This window comes from Labrus mixtus, chromosome 15 (genome assembly GCF_963584025.1).
Source record: "Labrus mixtus chromosome 15, fLabMix1.1, whole genome shotgun sequence".
Taxonomy (NCBI): Eukaryota; Metazoa; Chordata; class Actinopteri; order Labriformes; family Labridae; genus Labrus; species Labrus mixtus.
This window is the reverse complement of record NC_083626.1, coordinates 25,367,355-25,385,070: the sequence shown is the minus strand read 5'-3', so window position 1 is coordinate 25,385,070 and position 17,716 is coordinate 25,367,355. Positions and strand designations below refer to the sequence as shown.

At 44.1% G+C, this 17,716-nt stretch overlaps 1 protein-coding gene across 1 annotated transcript in view; it reads right to left on the bottom strand.

The window, feature by feature from the left end:
* Nucleotides 1-2,662: 2,662 nt before the first annotated feature.
* The window catches only part of plekhg5b (pleckstrin homology domain containing, family G (with RhoGef domain) member 5b), a 65,014-nt gene continuing 49,960 nt past the window's right edge, over nucleotides 2,663-17,716 (bottom strand). The window contains exons 10-22 of the mRNA XM_061058077.1: nucleotides 12,478-12,669; nucleotides 11,097-11,264; nucleotides 9,530-9,628; nucleotides 9,201-9,401; nucleotides 8,643-8,753; nucleotides 8,402-8,551; nucleotides 8,169-8,306; nucleotides 7,952-8,071; nucleotides 7,645-7,777; nucleotides 7,270-7,385; nucleotides 6,992-7,152; nucleotides 5,133-6,131; nucleotides 2,663-4,097 (exon numbers count right to left, since the gene is read on the bottom strand). Of these exons, the coding sequence (XP_060914060.1) occupies nucleotides 4,088-4,097; nucleotides 5,133-6,131; nucleotides 6,992-7,152; nucleotides 7,270-7,385; nucleotides 7,645-7,777; nucleotides 7,952-8,071; nucleotides 8,169-8,306; nucleotides 8,402-8,551; nucleotides 8,643-8,753; nucleotides 9,201-9,401; nucleotides 9,530-9,628; nucleotides 11,097-11,264; nucleotides 12,478-12,669 (2,598 nt within the window). The 3' untranslated portion in view covers nucleotides 2,663-4,087. The remainder of the gene's footprint in view (nucleotides 4,098-5,132; nucleotides 6,132-6,991; nucleotides 7,153-7,269; nucleotides 7,386-7,644; nucleotides 7,778-7,951; nucleotides 8,072-8,168; nucleotides 8,307-8,401; nucleotides 8,552-8,642; nucleotides 8,754-9,200; nucleotides 9,402-9,529; nucleotides 9,629-11,096; nucleotides 11,265-12,477; nucleotides 12,670-17,716) is intronic.

Genomic DNA, 17,716 nt, shown 5'->3' with positions numbered 1-17,716 from the left:
TGTGTGGTACTGATGGAGGGCAGATGTTCACCGGGTTATCCACTCCATATGGCCGCCGCTCCACCACACGAGCCTTTTCACAGCAGCGCTCTTGTAAACACGCTTTAGTTCCCTGTTGTGGTTTTTTTTCTGCCCCTGTAAAACATGTCCTAAATCCAATCACCTCGGCCCCGTAGAGAGGGATGATGTTGATGAATGGGAATGTGTGCTGGTTGTAGTGACCTATAAGCCCCTAGTGAGATTACAGGCGGCCGGCAGCCGGGCCTGTTCAGGGCAGCAGGAAGCAGCCGGAGCTTAAAGAGGGATTGTTTGGACAGACAATGGTGTCTACCTGGTTTTAATCCGTGCTCAGAGAGAGTACAGGGGGATTGACAGCGTTTAATAAATGAAAGTGCTCCTATAATCAGGATTTGCTAAAGTGCCCCTTTGTGATAATCGGACATTTTTTACAGCATGGTTTTTGACATCTGCCACAGCAGGTGGTGTTAACCCCTCCAACGCCCCCCCCAGCTGCAGGCAGGGTGCAACTCCAGCAGACCTCATGCAGAGAGCTGCACTGAGAAATTATATTAACAATGATGAAAACGTGTTTAAAGTCTCAAAATGTTGCATTTTTTTCATGCAAGTAAGCACATTTAATTTAGATTACACCTTAAACTCACAGCAGTCACAAGGTGCTTCATGGTTAATAAGGAAGAAAAAAGCACAAATTAAGTCAAAAGTAATAAAAAAAAGACACAACTATAAAGAATATCTGTTCATATATATAAAAGGGGAGCAGACTCTAATTGACACATGGTACCTACATGCTCATCTGAACTTTTGGATTCTTGTAAAAAGTTGCATAAAAACTTCAGACTCTGCACATGTTTAGCAGATATTTTGCAAATAAAGAAATTACCTTTCATGAGATAAAACAGTGAAACATAAGACTCTTAATGTGTCCTAATGAGCAGATTCCTCCTGAACATGCCTTTACTCACATCTGACTTACTTTGCACAGACTCTGTTTTGGCACAGAAGGGGCGTGTCCAGACTTGTGTCCAGACTTTTTGTAATGGGGTGGCCCAGTGACTTGTGCAGGGGTGGCCTGAAGTTTGTGTGCACACATGAATGAAGAGCATTTATTTACCCCATCTGTCTACACATTCATTAATTCTTGAAGGACTCACGCAAATACGTACGTCCAAAGTCCCAATTTAAAGTGTTTTAAAAAATTGCAAACAAACATCTGCACAGCCTAAATAGTGGATTACAATATAAGTTCCTACTCTGGCAGGGCAAATAGCCAATCATTATAAAGGATTTTGGGGTGGCCAATAAGATTTGAAGGGGGGGCCCATCCCACCCCTGGCCCAATTTTTTTTACACGCCCCTGCGGCACAGACTGTGTTCACAGACATGTTTTTCTTTGGTTTTCTCCAAGTTTTGAGCTTCAACTGCATCATTTGAAGGCGGATAATTACTTTTACTGTGTGCAGTTTTGTAAAGTTGTGGAGTAAATCTCTCAGTTATGTTCCATTCAAACTCTATTTTTCACTCTGAATCTTTAAACCTTTACACAAACTTCTTCAGAGTCGTCTTTACTTTGATGACCAGATCATTCATGATGTTCTTCTGGTTGCAGAGATTTGCTGGATTCAGAGAAGTCTTGGAATAAAAAAAGGTAATTACATTTTTTCCTACATTTTGAACTTTATTTCACCGTCAATCTGGAGGAGAGAGTAAATACTGGTTGAATGCACCTCACAGATAGCATCCTGTTCCCGTCTTATATTACATCAACTATTACTAAACATGAATACTGTGCAGCCTGAGGCCTGCAGCGATCATACACCCTCAGCCCACCACACCGCAGCCTCATTACTTCCATATTTAAAGCTAATAGATCAAGCATGTGTAATTACTTCCACTGCTCAATGAAAGCTGCATTTTAATAATTAAAGTCCAGTGTATCGGCGATAAGGCATAATAAAATTGTTTTAAAATCGAGGATTACATGAGTAAATCCCCGCGGGCCAGATGTGAGAAGAGGAGGGGGCCCTGCAGCACTCTGGGACCAGATTAAAGAGAAAATCCCACAGGACCGCCGCTGTCTTTCCCCCGTGCAGCTTAGCGGGGCTTGTGTGGCCTCAACATGCTGTAATCCACCGATTAGCTGATATAATCACCTGTAAATACACCTTGGCCATGAAGTTCGAGCGGGCCCGGCAGCAGCAGCAGCAGCAGGCTCGCTCGGCCCTGCAGGATGTGCGCATGTAGATGGTTGAGATGTGAGCACGTTGCAACTTTTGAGAGAAGCAGAAAGAGACAGCTGGAGCAGATGTTTGATCTGCTCTGAATTCCAGGAATGGACACTGAACATGTGACTGCTGTGCAACTCCATAAATAAATACCTAAAACAGTATTTTGTTCATCAAAGAGGGGGAGGAAACTTAACTTGTTATCACATGCATCATTAGTGACAGCTTTCAGGACTCTGATTGCACTGTGGATGTCGACTTTCTTACACCGCCTGCTGTCTTTGTTTAAAATAAAGAAAGAAGAAGAGCAGGAGAGACGAGAGGCGTGCAACCAGTTCATGTCATTTTTTTGTTTTTTTAATATCATTCACACTCCGCTCACAGCACAACGGATGAAACCATCAGAAGAGGGATCGTAATGTATTTCAGCCTCTTTTATTTCTGTAAGACACTTTTAAAGTCATGATTTTGGTTCATAGCACATTCATGCCTGGCAAAAATAATTAAGACTACATCGACAACAAAAAAGAATGTACAGATGATGGAAGCAAATAATATAAACAATATCTTATATATATAAAACATAGCAGGCATAATAAATATTACACTTAAACAAAAAAAAAACTGAAGTAAACAGAGTTAACCTATTTTGGTTTGCCGATGTTTGGAAGAGAGAAATCACTGATCTGAGAAATGTTACGATCTCCTGGGTGAAAAAAAGCAGCTCTGCAGATTCATTCGGTACAAAAGATCAACCCAAACTGTTTTTTTGTTTTTTTTTGTTCAACCTCTTGTTAGTGTCACCATCACAAAGAAAGACGAGAAATGCAAAACGTGCTCCAAAACAGGCAAACGCAGACTTGTTCTTTTTTACTCTGACTGGGGGGGGGGGGGTGACATATACACTTTGTGCGAGCGGTTTGAAACATTTAGGGCCTCGGGAGAGAAAATACACTCATGCCAGGGTGTGAATAGTGCAGGAAAATCCCTCCCAAAAAACCGTGAATGCAACCGTTTTCAGTCATTATTCAGATATAGTAGCTCCACGTGTCTGTGTGGCATCAGTCTGTGTCTTTGGGTGCACGTTGTCTTCTTTCTGCTCTGTAGGTCTTTATTCTTTGGGTGTGTTAGCATGCTCACAGGAGATGGTGAATCAGTTTTGGATCAGTCAGGAATCAAAGGACCTTTTTTTGTTCCATTCATTCACACATTCACATTCAAACACACACACGTCTGTACACAAACCAATAATTAACTCAAATTCATCGTGACTGTTAATGTAAGTTCACTCCTTTTTTTTTTTTTTAGTGATTCTTCTACTTAACAAAGATAACTGTGCAATTTTTTTTCTTTTCTTGAAGCAAAACCAGGAGCAGTACAAATATTAGGAGGACGTCCCGGGTGCTGTTTTTCCCTCGTGTAGAGAGAGCGTTTTCAAGTCTTAGCGTCCCTCGTTTTGAGGTTTTCGGAGGGAGGGGGGGGGGGGGATGCAGATTTCAGCTCCTCTCCGGTGCAGAGTGCAGGGATGGTCCACATTTAGAAAGTCCCAGCTCCTCCTCCTCCTCCTCCTCCTCCTCCTTTTATGCTACTTCCGTTGCAAAGTGCAAGCAGTTACTGTGTCTCTCCGCCTCTCCCTTCCAATCCAAAAAAAATTCAGAAACCAAATGCAAAAGCACAAAATAGGATTGTTGTTGTCCAAATGCAAAAGTGGTACGATCAGTGTCCAAAACACCAACAGGAAGGGAGAGGGCCGCAAGAGAGAGAGTGCATTTGTGTCTCAACTATTTCAGTCCATCGAAGCAAAACAAGTGTTGTTCCTTTATTTCCACCGTCAGCTGGAGCGGTTATACCTCCCTGGGAGAGAAAAAGAACAGAAAACGACATTAATGCACCGTGCACAGACCATGTTTTATCTAGATCCATCTTCAAAGCACACTTCTATAAATTTAAGAAACAGGAGCATTTTGGGACGAACACTTGACTTCCCCTTTGTGTCTGTTCCCTCAACGTTCGGCTACATTAGGCTAGGTTAGCGTAGCACAAGTAGACGATGCAGTAGAATTAGATGTAGCCTCTTTTTTTTGTTAAAAAATAAAGGAATCTAAAAGCCAGCAGGGAGCAACAAAAAAAAGTAAAAACTGAGGATACTTTTCAGATTTTTGTAACCTCATTAAAGATTTTCCTGACGACTTTATGGTCTCAATTGCGATTTCCACTCCTCCTTCAATATCACATGATGTTTTTAGAGGAAAATCAATCCAGTATCAACTCTGTCCTCCAAACATTATCACTTTAAGTTACTAAATGTTGACGCTTTCGAAGAGGAGTCCACAAAACAACGTCTATTCGGACACCGTATTAACTTACTACCATATTGCACTTGATGCCTATTCATGTTTGTACTGCACCTTTGTTGCACTTTTTTGGTTAGAACGCCAAATACATTTCGTTGTCTCTGTACTTGTACTCTGCACAATGGCAATAAAGTTGAATCTAATTGAATCTAAACTATGAGGGGGGGGAATAGCTAGCCTTGCTCTGTAAGAAAATCCCCCTCACAGCACCTGTACAGCTCTGACAACAACATGCTTAATCTATTTTAATCAGAAAAAAAAAAATCAACAACAGCTATCAAACATGTGGATTGAAGACGTTACAAGCTGGACTCTTTCTTGTCCAGTTGCTTTTTCTTTTTGGAGTCTTTTATGAAGCAAACAGCACGTGAAGTGAAGAGCTTTAAAGTTGATTCTGATCAAATTAGACAGCTGAACTAGAGTCTGTGTTTGCTTCACAGAAGTGATAAAAGAAAAGAACTGATCATTTTGTGTTTGAATGTTTCCTTCAAAATTGTTAAATTCAAAACCCAGTTTAATAACGGTGTGGACTTACGATGCAGTGAGGGTGGAGTTGAGGACCAGAGTGGTGCGTATCCTGTACAGCTGAGCCAGCGTTAGCTTCTTGTGCTGCTGAGCCTGTGACTTCCTCTTCTTTGGTGACATTTCCCCTGAATCACTGGTGGCCGTTGACTCCTTTTTCCTATCGAGCCCACCAGGTGGAGCCGTTTCCCCGTCGGAGCTGGTGTTACTCCCTGTTGGTCCTGCAGCTGCCCTTTGCCCCCGCCTGGCCTCCGCCCTCCTCAGGGTGGCACACAGTTTGTCAGTGGGCACGCCGACACTCAGGCTGTCGTCTGACTGGTCGAGGTCGCTGGAGAAAATCTCCAGGCAGTTCTTCCCGAGCTCCAACATGCTTTTACTGTGTGCGAGAGGTGACGCGTTTGTGTCCCTGTGTTCTGATTGGTCCTGAGGCTCGTCGCTGAGTGAGTGTTTGTGGGTGAAGGTCTTTCCGTAGAGACGCTGCAGCAGGTTGTCCTCGGAGCGCGATAAAGTCAGAGTGGACAGCCTCTGGAGGCAGTGAGGACGGGGCTGAACGTGAGGCCGCCGCCGAGGTTTAGACGACTGGATTACAGACAGTTGAGACCCCAGCGAGGCCGCATCCTCCTCCTCCTCCTCCTCCTCCTCCTCCTCATCCTCCTTCTCCTCTAATCCTCCGTCTTCCTCCTCCTCCGTCTCCTCTCCTTCGCTCTGACCCCGCTGAGGCTGGAGTTCTCTCAGGAGGGACTCGGGGGAGAGGGTCCCGTAGGCGCTGTCCATGGAGAGGGAGCGACACTGGGGGTCCAGCTCCTCGCCGTCCGGCCCCGTCTCTGAGTAAACGTTGGAGTGGACTCTGTGAGACTGTTGGACCTCAGAGCTTTCAGAAAGGGGAGAAGATTCATCAGAGTCCGTTTTGTCGGCTCCCTCCAGGTTCATGTTGGCGGCGGCAGGTTCCTGAAGACCTCCTGGTTCATCGATGTCCATCACTGACAGAGTCTCTGTGGAGCCGTCCGATTGACTGAAAGGAGATGGTAGGTTAACCCTCAGGCATCAGTTTAATTTAAAACCCTCTTAAGTCACTAAGGACAAAAAATGTCCACTTACAAAAAACTGATATAAAAACTTTTTTTTTTTTTTTGCATAAATCTCTTAAACAACTCCAGCCCTGCTCAAAAATATCAAATATTGAGTAATTATCAGGAATTTAACCCTTTAAATGCCAGTTTGATTACATGATTCTGGCATTTAAAGGGTTACATTCCTGATAATTATTCAATATTTGATAGTGGTAAAATTTGACCAAATGGATAAAAATGTCCTGAGTGATGCATGAGGGTGAATTGGCAGGTAACAACAACAACAAACTTGAAGCTCACTAGAAGGTGTTGAGTACAAGAACCAAAAAAAATCTGTAATCCTGAGGCTACACTGATTCTCTAAGACTGTGTTGATTAAATCTTCCTGCTTACATTGAGAACAGATCTTCAGCTGCATTCAATTTAAATTAGTTAGAAAACGTTGAATTTGCTCTTTTCTGATGTGAATCGTAAAATTTATTTTACAATCAATTGTAAAATAAATTTTACAATTGCAAGAATCAGTTTTTAATCCTGACAGGTTTTATTCTTAACAACAACGAGGAGAAGATCAATACCACTCTTCTCTTTATATTGAGAATTAAGCCCTCTGAAAATGTCTTTTTCATATGATACAGTTGGTAAAGATCTTTTGATATCCTGTAGCAAGTTAGTCAGGAGGCTTTCCAAAACGTTGAGCTCTTCCCTTAAGCCGTCCACATACGCTTTTCACTAGAGCTAAATGTCAAATTCTCTCTTATTTGACCCAGACAACAAAGTAATTAGCCGTTCCTCTAAGCACCTTGAGTTGGGCTGAACTTTGTGCCTCAGACACGGGGAGCTGGTAGTGGAGTTGCTGCTCTCTTCTCCCTCCTCGTCCTCTTCCTCCAGTCGGTCAGAACATCTCTTCAGTCTGTTCTTCTGTCGGAGGATCTCCTCAGTGCGGAGCCTCTGGAGCTGATTCTGCAAAAAAAAAAAAAAAAAAAAATCAACATTAAGAAATTGAAGTGCAGAATTCTGTCTCTTCATCCCTTTTTCTCAGACAACATTTATTGCAGAGACATGAAGTGGCTCCCCCACCTGGACGTTGCAGATTGCATCGATCCAGCTTCGCCCCTGGGTGGCGCTGTTGGCTTGGAAAGTGTAGGCAGCCACTGCACTCTTGAACTCATTGAGGTAGATGAGGATGAACGAGCCTACAGAGAAAAACATTCATGATTATTATCGTCTTACATTATTTAAACCTCAGGGAGTTTTTACAGCTTTTTATTCACACTGAAACTATAAATCCATCAAATGCACAAGCCGGGAATCAATTCATCAAATTAAATCCTGAATATTTGGTTTCTTAAAGCCTCTCAAAAGTGGAAACTTCCTGCTTTAGTATTTTTGTAAACACATGTTAGTATAAATTGAAAACAACAGCTGACTCCCGGTCTTCCTCTCATCACTCACCGGGGTCTTTGAGCTCCTTACAGACGACGTTGTGAATGAGGAGAGGCTGCCGGATGATCTTGATTTTCTCCACTCTTTTCACAGGCTTCGTTATCAGCAGCAGGTCGGTGAAGAGGACACAGTGGACGTCCATCTGTAGAAGACATCAAATCATCTCAGGTCTGACAGAAAACACTTTTATTGTCAAACTGTTTTATGTGAAACGTGAGGCCACTTGCAAAAGCCGACGTGAGAAACCAGATGTTTGGGGGTCTTAAAGATAAAAAAAAAAAAAAAAAAAAAAAAAAAAAGAGTGAGTCAGACTCACCCGACTGTCTTTGCCCTCTTTCATCCTCAGCGCTCCCTCCAGATGCAGCTGTCGGGTCTCCTCCGGTGACGTTCCTCTCATGGGAGCCATCAGGTCGAAGCGGTTGTACTCCTTAAGGATCTGGAAGAAAAAAAAAGAAAAGAAAAGATGAAAGCGTGAAGCTGGATCCCCACTTGAAGTTGAAGAAATCACCGGAGCTTCGTAAATCATTCCTCACCTTCTCCACCTCCTCACTGCTGCCCTCTACAGCCTCGTAGGAGTCAATGCGGGCAGAGATGGTGGCCAGCTTCTGTCGCTCCTGACGCTGTCGCATCTGAGAGTCCACGCTGTTGATGAAGCCCTCGACTGCAGCCACCTTTGGGTGAAGAGGAACAGAAATACTCTCACATTCTGAAGGTTTTTTTTTAAGAAGTTAAAGGCGGCGAGTAAACGCATGTTCTCCGTCCTCACCATGCTGTTGACGATGTCTCGTGCTGACGGCTCGTCCGTCTTCTTGAGTACGCTCTTCAGCAGGAGTGGATATTTGGTGAGTCTCTGGTGAGGCTTTGCCAGCATGTCGGTCAGCTTCAGACGGTTACACTGCTTATGAGTCTCCGCCCACTGAATGAAGCGACACAAAGACGGGAAATTAAACATCTAATGAGCCAGAAAACAAACAGGGAGTACTTAGTGTCAGAGCGAGAGAACTGACCGTGACGTAGGTCCTGAAGAGCTCGTTGTCCCTGAGAAGTGTTCGCATGTACTCCATGCAGCCCTCCTCCTCCATACAGTAACGGATGTATGGCTGGAACCTGGAGCCGAACTGAACACACAAACACAAACACAGACGCGCATCAGACAAATGACTAACATCAACACGACACTGTTACATCCCGTTTCCACCACAGGAAGTTTACACCAAGAGACCAGGAACCTTTGGAAGGTCTTAGGTCTTAGGTCTTAAGTAGAGGAACTTTGGGGTGGGGGGTTGGGGGGGGGGGGGGGGGGGGTCTTACAGCTGTGAACATTTCTGATTGATCCTGAACTCACTGTGGAAATTAAAGCTACTGTTTTAAAAATCTACCAAGAGATAGTTCTGTGTTTTTTTGTTGATGGATCTCATTAGGGTTCAGTTTATAATCCATACTGGAACAACTCAGTTCTTAAAACCACTCATCTGGCACTGGCTCATGAAGACCATGACCGTACGGAGGTCATGGTTTCTCGATAGCATTGAGCCTTCGTAGGTGGAATATATTTTTCAACTGACCGTCTTGAAGCCGTGGTGCAGGTCAGTGGGGTCGAGCAGAGCCCGGGCCCGCCTCGCCTTCTCCAGGACCGGCAGCATGACCTGGTTCCACAGGGACGTGTGGAGGCAGACGATCTCCTGGATGTTGCTGAACATCTTGGAGGGCTCCACCTCCGTCAGCAGGCCGCTCTCCTGCAGGTTCAGCAGCCCACTCAGGAACAGCTGCAAGAGAGACGGAAAACAGGTTTGAGATAAGAGTTTTCATTGTGTCTCTTCATATCTCAGTCCAGTGAGTTCACCTTACACAACATGTATCAGCATCTTTATGTGTCAGCAGGTACAGCACTTACATCAGTGATGACTCTCAGTTTCTTTATGTATGTGGCCTCTGTGTGCAGCAGCTCCCATATCGCCTCCTGCTGGTGGAACTGTCGCCTTGTCAGTACAGTCTGCAGACAAACACGTTCACATCATAGGATTAAATCACACACAAACGATTCTTCTTCTTGATCACAGCTGTCACGACTTTTATCTTTTGACCATCTCATACTGCTCAGTGTGAGAAGTGTTTGAAACAGGCAGAAGACAAATAAGCAGCACATGAGTTTCACAAAAGCTCATATTCAAAAGAGTTGACTGAATGTTGAAAGAAAAGAAGGGCTTGAAAAGAGGCTGAGAGCTCCTGGTGATGATACCTTCGATATGTTTGACGAACATTTAAAATGCAGTGAAAGTTGAAACGTTTGAACAAGCGGGTAAAGAGAGAGATGTAGGTTGATGATGAAAGAGTCTTCTGTTACTGATGCACTTCATGGACTTTATAGAATAATGAATGTATGGATGTATTCTCTTCTGTCCTTTATGTTGAGATTTGGAGGGGAAATGTAACAAAATATAAATATTACATAAAAAAAAAAACGACTTCAGATCTTCCCTCTGCTTAAAAAGAGTCCTCACCAGATAAATCAAATTTAACTGACATGATGTCATGCATACAGTAGTCACTGTATGTATTTGTTTATGTTATGTTCATGCCTGTATAAAATGTAAATAGTTAGATCTCCATTCAGCCCATCTATATTGGTATGAGGTCACATCTTTTGCCATTAGACGCTTCAGTTTGTTGTTGAAACGTCTAAATAATCAAAGTGGTAAAAATGCAGTGAGGCCTTTTTTTGGCACTTTTATACTTTTATAAACTATTAGAAATGATGCACCTTTTCCCGATGTATTTATATTTGTTTCTGCATCCTGTTACTTCTTAAGTGTAGTATTTGTGCAGATACTTCTTACGTACCATGAGATGAAGTGATCTGAATCAAATGGAGATTTGAATTGAACTGACTTTATGTAATGAAGGAAGCTAACCTGATTATGTGACACGTGGAGTTTAGCAGCAGCGGGAGTCATTAATGTGTCTTATGTAAGTTGTCATCAGAGGAGAATGTGCAGCATTATGTACAGCAGCTGAGCAGTGTTACGGCTCTGCTGTGTGATAAATTCAATAAACATTAACAGCGTGCGATGGCTCTTATCGTTCATGTTGGCTTCATATTTGAAGCTGCTTGATTCTGGGAACAAGGAGCATCAGGGCCAATGTGACAAAGATAAATAATCAAACCAGGAAGCAGGATGCCGGCATGTTTATATTCTGTGTACACGTAACTAAACTGAGTGTTTAAAACTGTGGACATGCCCCGAGGCAGAAGACTGAGTGACACTTCAAGTAAAAGCTTAAAGGTCAGAGAAGTGACAAGGTCAGGGTTTTTTGCTTTCTTGATGTTGTGAAGATAGTTGCTGGTAACTGTTCGATTTCTAGGCAGGGATTAATACATCTCCTAAAATGACTTACAGGAAAAATCATCAGTCACACTACGGTGAGTTCATAATAAAAAATGTTAACAGTGTGCTCTGTACCTCCGAGTTGTCCAGCAGCGTCTGCCAACTGTCCTCCATCACCAGGTTGGTCTCCTCCTCCTCCTCCCACGAGTCCTGGTGGAAGGAGAGCTGCCGCGGCACCTTGGGCAAACCGAACTGCGTGTAGGAGTGCAGCTTGCTCTGGAGCTGCTCCAGACGGTCCAGCTCCTGTGAAACAGACACAGAACGATTTCAATTAAAAACGAGTCTTTAGTAGTTTAAATGAGGTTAAGAGCGCCAACAGCGAAAAGTGAAAGCAACTGCCGTTTTGTGTTTGATTTATTGTTCACTTCAAACTGTAAGTGAAAGATGAGTCCATGCATTAGCATATAAATCCTGTCCTAACTGGCGCCTTAATTCTTAAATCCAACAGCAGCTCCTATTCAAGCCTTTGTTCAGCCTGCAGGGCCTGATGTAGTTATGAAAATGAGCTCTGTGCATTGAGACCACTTTCACAATAGAAGAGGAGGGAGTGGGGGCAAAAGCTGCATCATGGAGAGGGGGGGGAGGGGGGGCACGGACCTGTGGTTCATGGACCGTGACACCTAACGTTCATGTACAACAAATTTCAAAATAAAGTTCAGCACTCCTTTCAGAGCTGGGTGAAAGCAGAGGCTGACAGTGGCTCAGCAAAAAAAAAAACACTATGGAAGGTGCAGGAGGTCCTGGACCTGGTGTAGAAACTTTGGCTCTGGAGGGGTTAAACGAGACACTCGGGGTGAATAGAGATGAGGCCGGTGGTGACAGGTGACTGACAGATACTGTCTCTGCGTGACATCTGCTACTGTTGCAGAGTGTGAACTCAGGAGAAAAGGACAACAAAGGGAGTGTGCGTGATTTTACTTTACAAAAGAATGAAATGGATTTCTTTTTGTTTAAGAGAAGACAAAGAAAAGGTTGGACACTTTGGGGATTTCTTATTTATGTTAATTTATATCGGGAGTCTGCTCCTTCCTTCCTTTTGCGAGGCCGAGTTAGCACACCATAGAACAATGAACGCTGTCATCTGCATAAAGTAGAAGTTAGTGTATTTCCCATAATTTAATACTATTCCTTAAAGCCTTCAACAGAACTGAGTGAGTCCTTTTCCTCCACCTCCTCCTTTCCTGAGCTGCTGGGAGGAAAGTGCATGAGCCAACAAGTCAGGAGACGTTGAAGGGAAATGACCTCACCAGGACTCGGGGGATCTGGCCTTCTGACCTCCTCCCACTGCTCCTCCGCTACTGTTTCTGTTTGGTTTTTTTTCAATGTTGCATGTTTTGGGCAAAACACACTCGTCCCCGACTGATTCTGAAGTCGCTGTCTTATCGCCCCAACAGAAGAAAAAAAAAGCAGCACTCTTGAATTCTCATTCGTTCACTTCTGCCTGATCGGTTGTTACCTTGCCGAAGAGTCCCGCTCCGGCGTTGGAGCCGAAGAAGCCACTGAAGCGGCTGGCGGCGCGGTTCTTCCAGCTGTCGGGTCCCGCGCCGATGCCGGGCAGGGAGCCGCCGATCTGTCCCAGAGTATCGGGGGTGGGAATATTCACTTCCCCGAGGAATTCAGTCATGTTCTTCCTCCGCCGCGCCTGTCCCTGAAAAGGGGAAAATAAAGAGGATCAACTTTACACACTTATAAAAGAAAAGAAAATGAGAGAGGTGACACTAGCAGAAGTGATTTGGTCATCTCTTGAGGGCGGGGAAGCCCAGGAGTTTCCAGTCAGACGGATGGAAGGAGACAATGAAGGAAAGAGAGAAATGTACACAATCAGGATAAACAGGAAATCAGAGGGGGAATTCTGCTCGAGGGATGACATCAGCGGGGCCCGTTACAGCCGTCCTGATGAGCAGACACAAACAGAGGCGGGAAGGACGGCCACTTCCTTGCTCTGAATGCATCATTACATCACAGGGAGCGGGGCGCGAGGTTGTTCCATAAGAACAGACGGTCCCGAGTCTGCCCCCATTGTTCCCCTCTTTTTTTTTTTTTTTTTTTTCTATTGTCAGCCTGTCAGCGGGGGGCACCAGCGAGCGGCCGCACTCAGGCAATCTCTGTCCACTTTATGAGCAAACAAACAGAGGGCCAGGTCAGTATCTGAGGAAGCAGTTGTTTTCGCCGTTAGAGCGAGGAATCTGCTGCTGCTGCTGGGGAGTCACTCAGACCACCGACCCCCCCCCCCCTTTAAACTACTGACATGAGGAACTTACATTCCAGGACACTGACACCGCCGCTGAAACTGAGCGACCATTCCAATGAAATTCTTTCGCTGATCACCCCCCGCACACTAACAAACACACACGCACACAATGGCTGCAAAACACCTTTGCCCAAAGCTGCTGGGCCGTTTGGCTTCACAGACACAAAAGGTGAAGATGTGGCTGAAGAAGTGGTTCTGACCCCCCCCCCCCCCACACACACAAAATACACTTAATTAGCAATTTCCACAAGAATAGTAATCTAATTAGAGCTGCAAAGCCTAATTAATTAGTAATAATTAGTTTATTTCTTCATTGCTTCAGTCATTTTGAAGATAAAATGTCAAACCCTTGCAGTTTCCAGCGTCTCAGATGTAAAGATTTCCTGCATTTCTTTGTCATTGTTTTAAAAATGTTGAGAGAACTCTTCTGACTGTTGGCTGTCTGAGTGTAAATGTTTCAGCTGATCTGTTTTTTCTTCTTATCTACTAAAGTGAGATTTTGGTTGTTTGTTGCTGCTGCCGCCAGGTCTCTCTTGTTAAAAAGGAGATCTCTGATGTCACCGGGATCAAAACTAATGAAATAATCATGAAGTTAAAGAGAACATAAACGTGTACGTCAGTGAATTAAAGCTCTGTGTTGGTTTGAAGAGGCTTTGGGAAATTGTGATGAGAATGATTCCTAATTTATCTGAACAGTTAAGGATCTAAAAGTGAGCACATGAAGAGTTCGTTTGAGTCAGTTCAGGAGTAATCCACTCATTCTCAGACGTCTCTCCTGTAACAGAATTCTTCTCAAACCCTCCAGACAGCCAAGCCTTTAGATGTAAACACCTTCCATTACTCGTGGCATGTATATAACAGAGTGAAATGTAAATGTTATGAATAGCTTTGGTCAAATTGTTCTGCATTGCTCAGGTTCCCATTTTAGGAAGAGCACCCCCAGACCCTTTTGTGCAAACACTTATCTGGACTAAAAGGCACACAAGTGGGTCCGCGCAGAGTTGCATAACAAGATAGTAAATCTGAGTGGGGGGTCTTGTAGGTTTTCAAACAGCTTTTTATCTGGTTTTTTTTCCTGAATGATTACCAGGGAGGAGAGTGACTTCACCGCAAATAAACACGTCGGCTTTACAACAACAACAAAAAAAGAGACACTCGACCGAAACGATCGTGGAGCAAAAATGAAGGGGCTTTTTTTCTAGGGCCAAGTGGTCAAGGATACAGGTGTCAGGAAGCGTCCTGTTTGACCCCCCGGGGGACAAACAGGGAAAGTTTGGAACGCCTGTGCTTACAAGTAACGCACGGCTGGGCGAAATGAAAACCTTAGTTAGTTTGTTAGAACAATCAGCACAAAGATCAGAGTTTTAAAGGTTATAAAGACAGAAAATGGAAGAAACATTCAGCTTTTCTTAGATGTTCAGCATTTCAAACTTGATATTGACACAAAGGCAAATCAAAAATGGACTACAAATCAAGACAGTGGTTTATCTACAAGGCCAGGAAGTGGTAATTAAAACAGACACAGGGATGAAAGCTACCAGCAGTTTCCCACCATGCTCACCATTGAAGCCAGAGGCATGTCAAAAGTAACAAAAACCATCCTAATCCTTCAGTTGGATTCATGGATCGCAGCTCATTCTGGAGCCAGCTGCTGCGCTCTCTCAACTTCTTTCCTCCCCTCTCTCTCTCTCTCTCTCTCCTCCCTCGTTCACATCCAAGCCGCCGTGTCCCGTACCGTTCAAGATGCTGAATCAGTCCAAACAACTCTTGAGTGTGAAACAACTGTAACGCCGCCGCGTTACTCCGGCATCAAGAAGACCCGTGCTGAACTTCACGCGGCGTTTGAAACGTCCCGTTCCAGCCGACGGGGTCCGGGTTTGCGGTGTCAGTCTGTCGCGTCCTGCCGTGCCCGACAGCAGCGTCTCTTTGAACCCGGGACGTGTCTCTGTCCTGTCCTGCTGCCCGAACAGCCAGTGGTAGCATTTCATGCAGACACTGGGCTGAAGTCATAGCAACCAGGAGGATCCTGCCTCATTGTGTCAGGGCAGGAAAGAGGAGGCAGGGCCAGGGCGGAAGAAAAAAAAAAAAAAAAAAAAACAAGAAGGGAAGAAGGAGGCCGGTCTGAATATTTGGAGGTGGAGTCAGGCGGGGTGACAGCTTGGAGGGAGCTCCCTCACCCAAACACAACACATACCCTGGAGCTCCAAGGGGCCAAAAACTCTTCAGGGGCAAAACAGATCTCTCAGGCATTTAAATTAAAAAAACACAATCACTCTGAGTGAACACACGTCATATCTTCAGAGCCATCTTTTCACAAACTTATTCAGCTTTCATTCCAAGAAATAATCCCAATTAAACCAAGACAATCACCGAGCGACTATAAACCCGTGTGTCACTTCATTATTTTGTTCTTTCTGATGTGGGTCCACTATTCTTTGCGCTATCTTGAATCACTGTTTGTCCTGGAGACTTTTTAAACAATGCCGAGCAAGCTGGCCAAAACAAGGCGAAAAAGGAATGCCCTGATAACAAGCGAACGGGAAATGCCCTTTGTTTACGTGCATCGCTCAGCGCTTTAATATGCTGCCGATGAGGACGCTGCACCGCGGATCAGCTCAAGTCAGCAACAAGAACGTCTGGAGAGTGGAATGAGTCTGAATTCATCAGACGCTGGAAGATAATGGCCTCCATGCATGTTTAGACGCTGATTTAAGGAACATTATTAAATCAGCGTACAGAGAATTCATATAAATGATGTCTAGATATGAAGCCATACAAATGTGTGTGTTTGCTGTTCTTGTTTGACATCTCAGCTAACTGAATTTCTTTTGGTTTTCGACTGTTCCTCAGAAGACTTCTTGTGCTCTCAGAACCTGTCGTGAACATTTTCTTCCATGCATTCGACTATTTGTTGAAGTGTGGTAATTACTTTAACTTTAAAACATTCTGTTCATTCCTGTCAGAGTTGGATCTATTGCTGCAGGTAGTGACACTGACACAGTTTTTATTTTAGCCGTAGAGAAACGCCGAGCAGCTTTTGGTCGAGTCTGCTCTAACTAATTACGTTTACAAGGTTCCCCCTGTGCCTGCTGTGTAAACCTGTCAGTCAGAGCTGAGGGCAGAGAGCGCTCCCTTCACAAAGCTGCTCTCTCTATTGTGTGGAGGGTGTGTAAAGAGGAGGGGAGGGAGCAGTCAGGCTAACGATATCAAGCCCCTCACAGCTCTTATCTTATCGCAGCGCTTTGTGGCGCTAACCTTGGCCTGGAAAGGAGAAAATCTTTAAACGGGACCGGATTGTATTAAAAGTAAGTGGTGACAAAGAAAGAGCAAAGAAACCCCTCACAGTCAAACATCACCACCTACTACCCCCCCCCCCCCCCCCCCCCCCCCCCATCTCTTTCTGCCCCCTGCTACTGCTTCTATGTTAGTCCACTGATAACAAGTCCCCTTGATCAGGTGGGTTGATTAACGATGGGAAAACAGAGTGACACTGACCTTCCTGAGGGCCTGGACACACACACACACACACACACACGCACGCACACACACACGCACACACACACACACACACACACACACACACGCCAGGAAATAGAAAGGAACAGAAACAACATCACATGCTGCACGTTTCAAGGCCAGAGCGGGTTTGATAATCGAGACCCGCTGACCAACACAGCACAGACGAGGGTTGTCATGATGATGATCAGACAGTGTCGATACCATGGCAACGAAAATACACTCCAAGGAACCAAATGTTGGGGAATCCTTTTTTTTAATTACCAAAGAGGCAGAGAAACTCCTGCACACCGTCCCAATTGCACAAATAAGTTGCCAACATATATATATTTTTAAGCTTCTGTACTTTTGGATACCATATCGATCATTTAAGTATCGTTTTAAAATCTGTGGTATTGAACATTTTGACCTGAGCAGAGACTGAAGCTTCTTTCAGTGTAAGAGGTGTCACTGCTCCTTTTTTACTGAACCATCATGAGTGGAACAGTGAATGTAATGAGATACCAGCCAGCGTCACACGTCACTCAATACACAAACACACACTCATACCCCCACTCTGATGTTTCACTAAGATCAATGAAGTCAGCACAAAGGATGATGATTAAACTTTCTCAGGAGATTGCATTAAATTAAAAGATATTAGTGAAGCTTCTCACCTTTGAATCTTCTTGACAAATCCTCGAAATATATCGTCTTATTGTGCGACAAAGTGTCCAAAACCAAAATATATTTAGTTTACTAGTATGTAATAAAAGAAAAAAAAAGCCTTAAGTTTTCACATTTAGAAACTGGGGGGGGAAGTGAAGAAATTGAAAAAAAAGGGAAAAAAATGTAAATTGATGATCACTTTTTAAAGCAAAGATTTAACACTTAATTTAATCAATCTTTATTTGTATAGCGTCAACTCGTAATTAATGTGATATTGTCT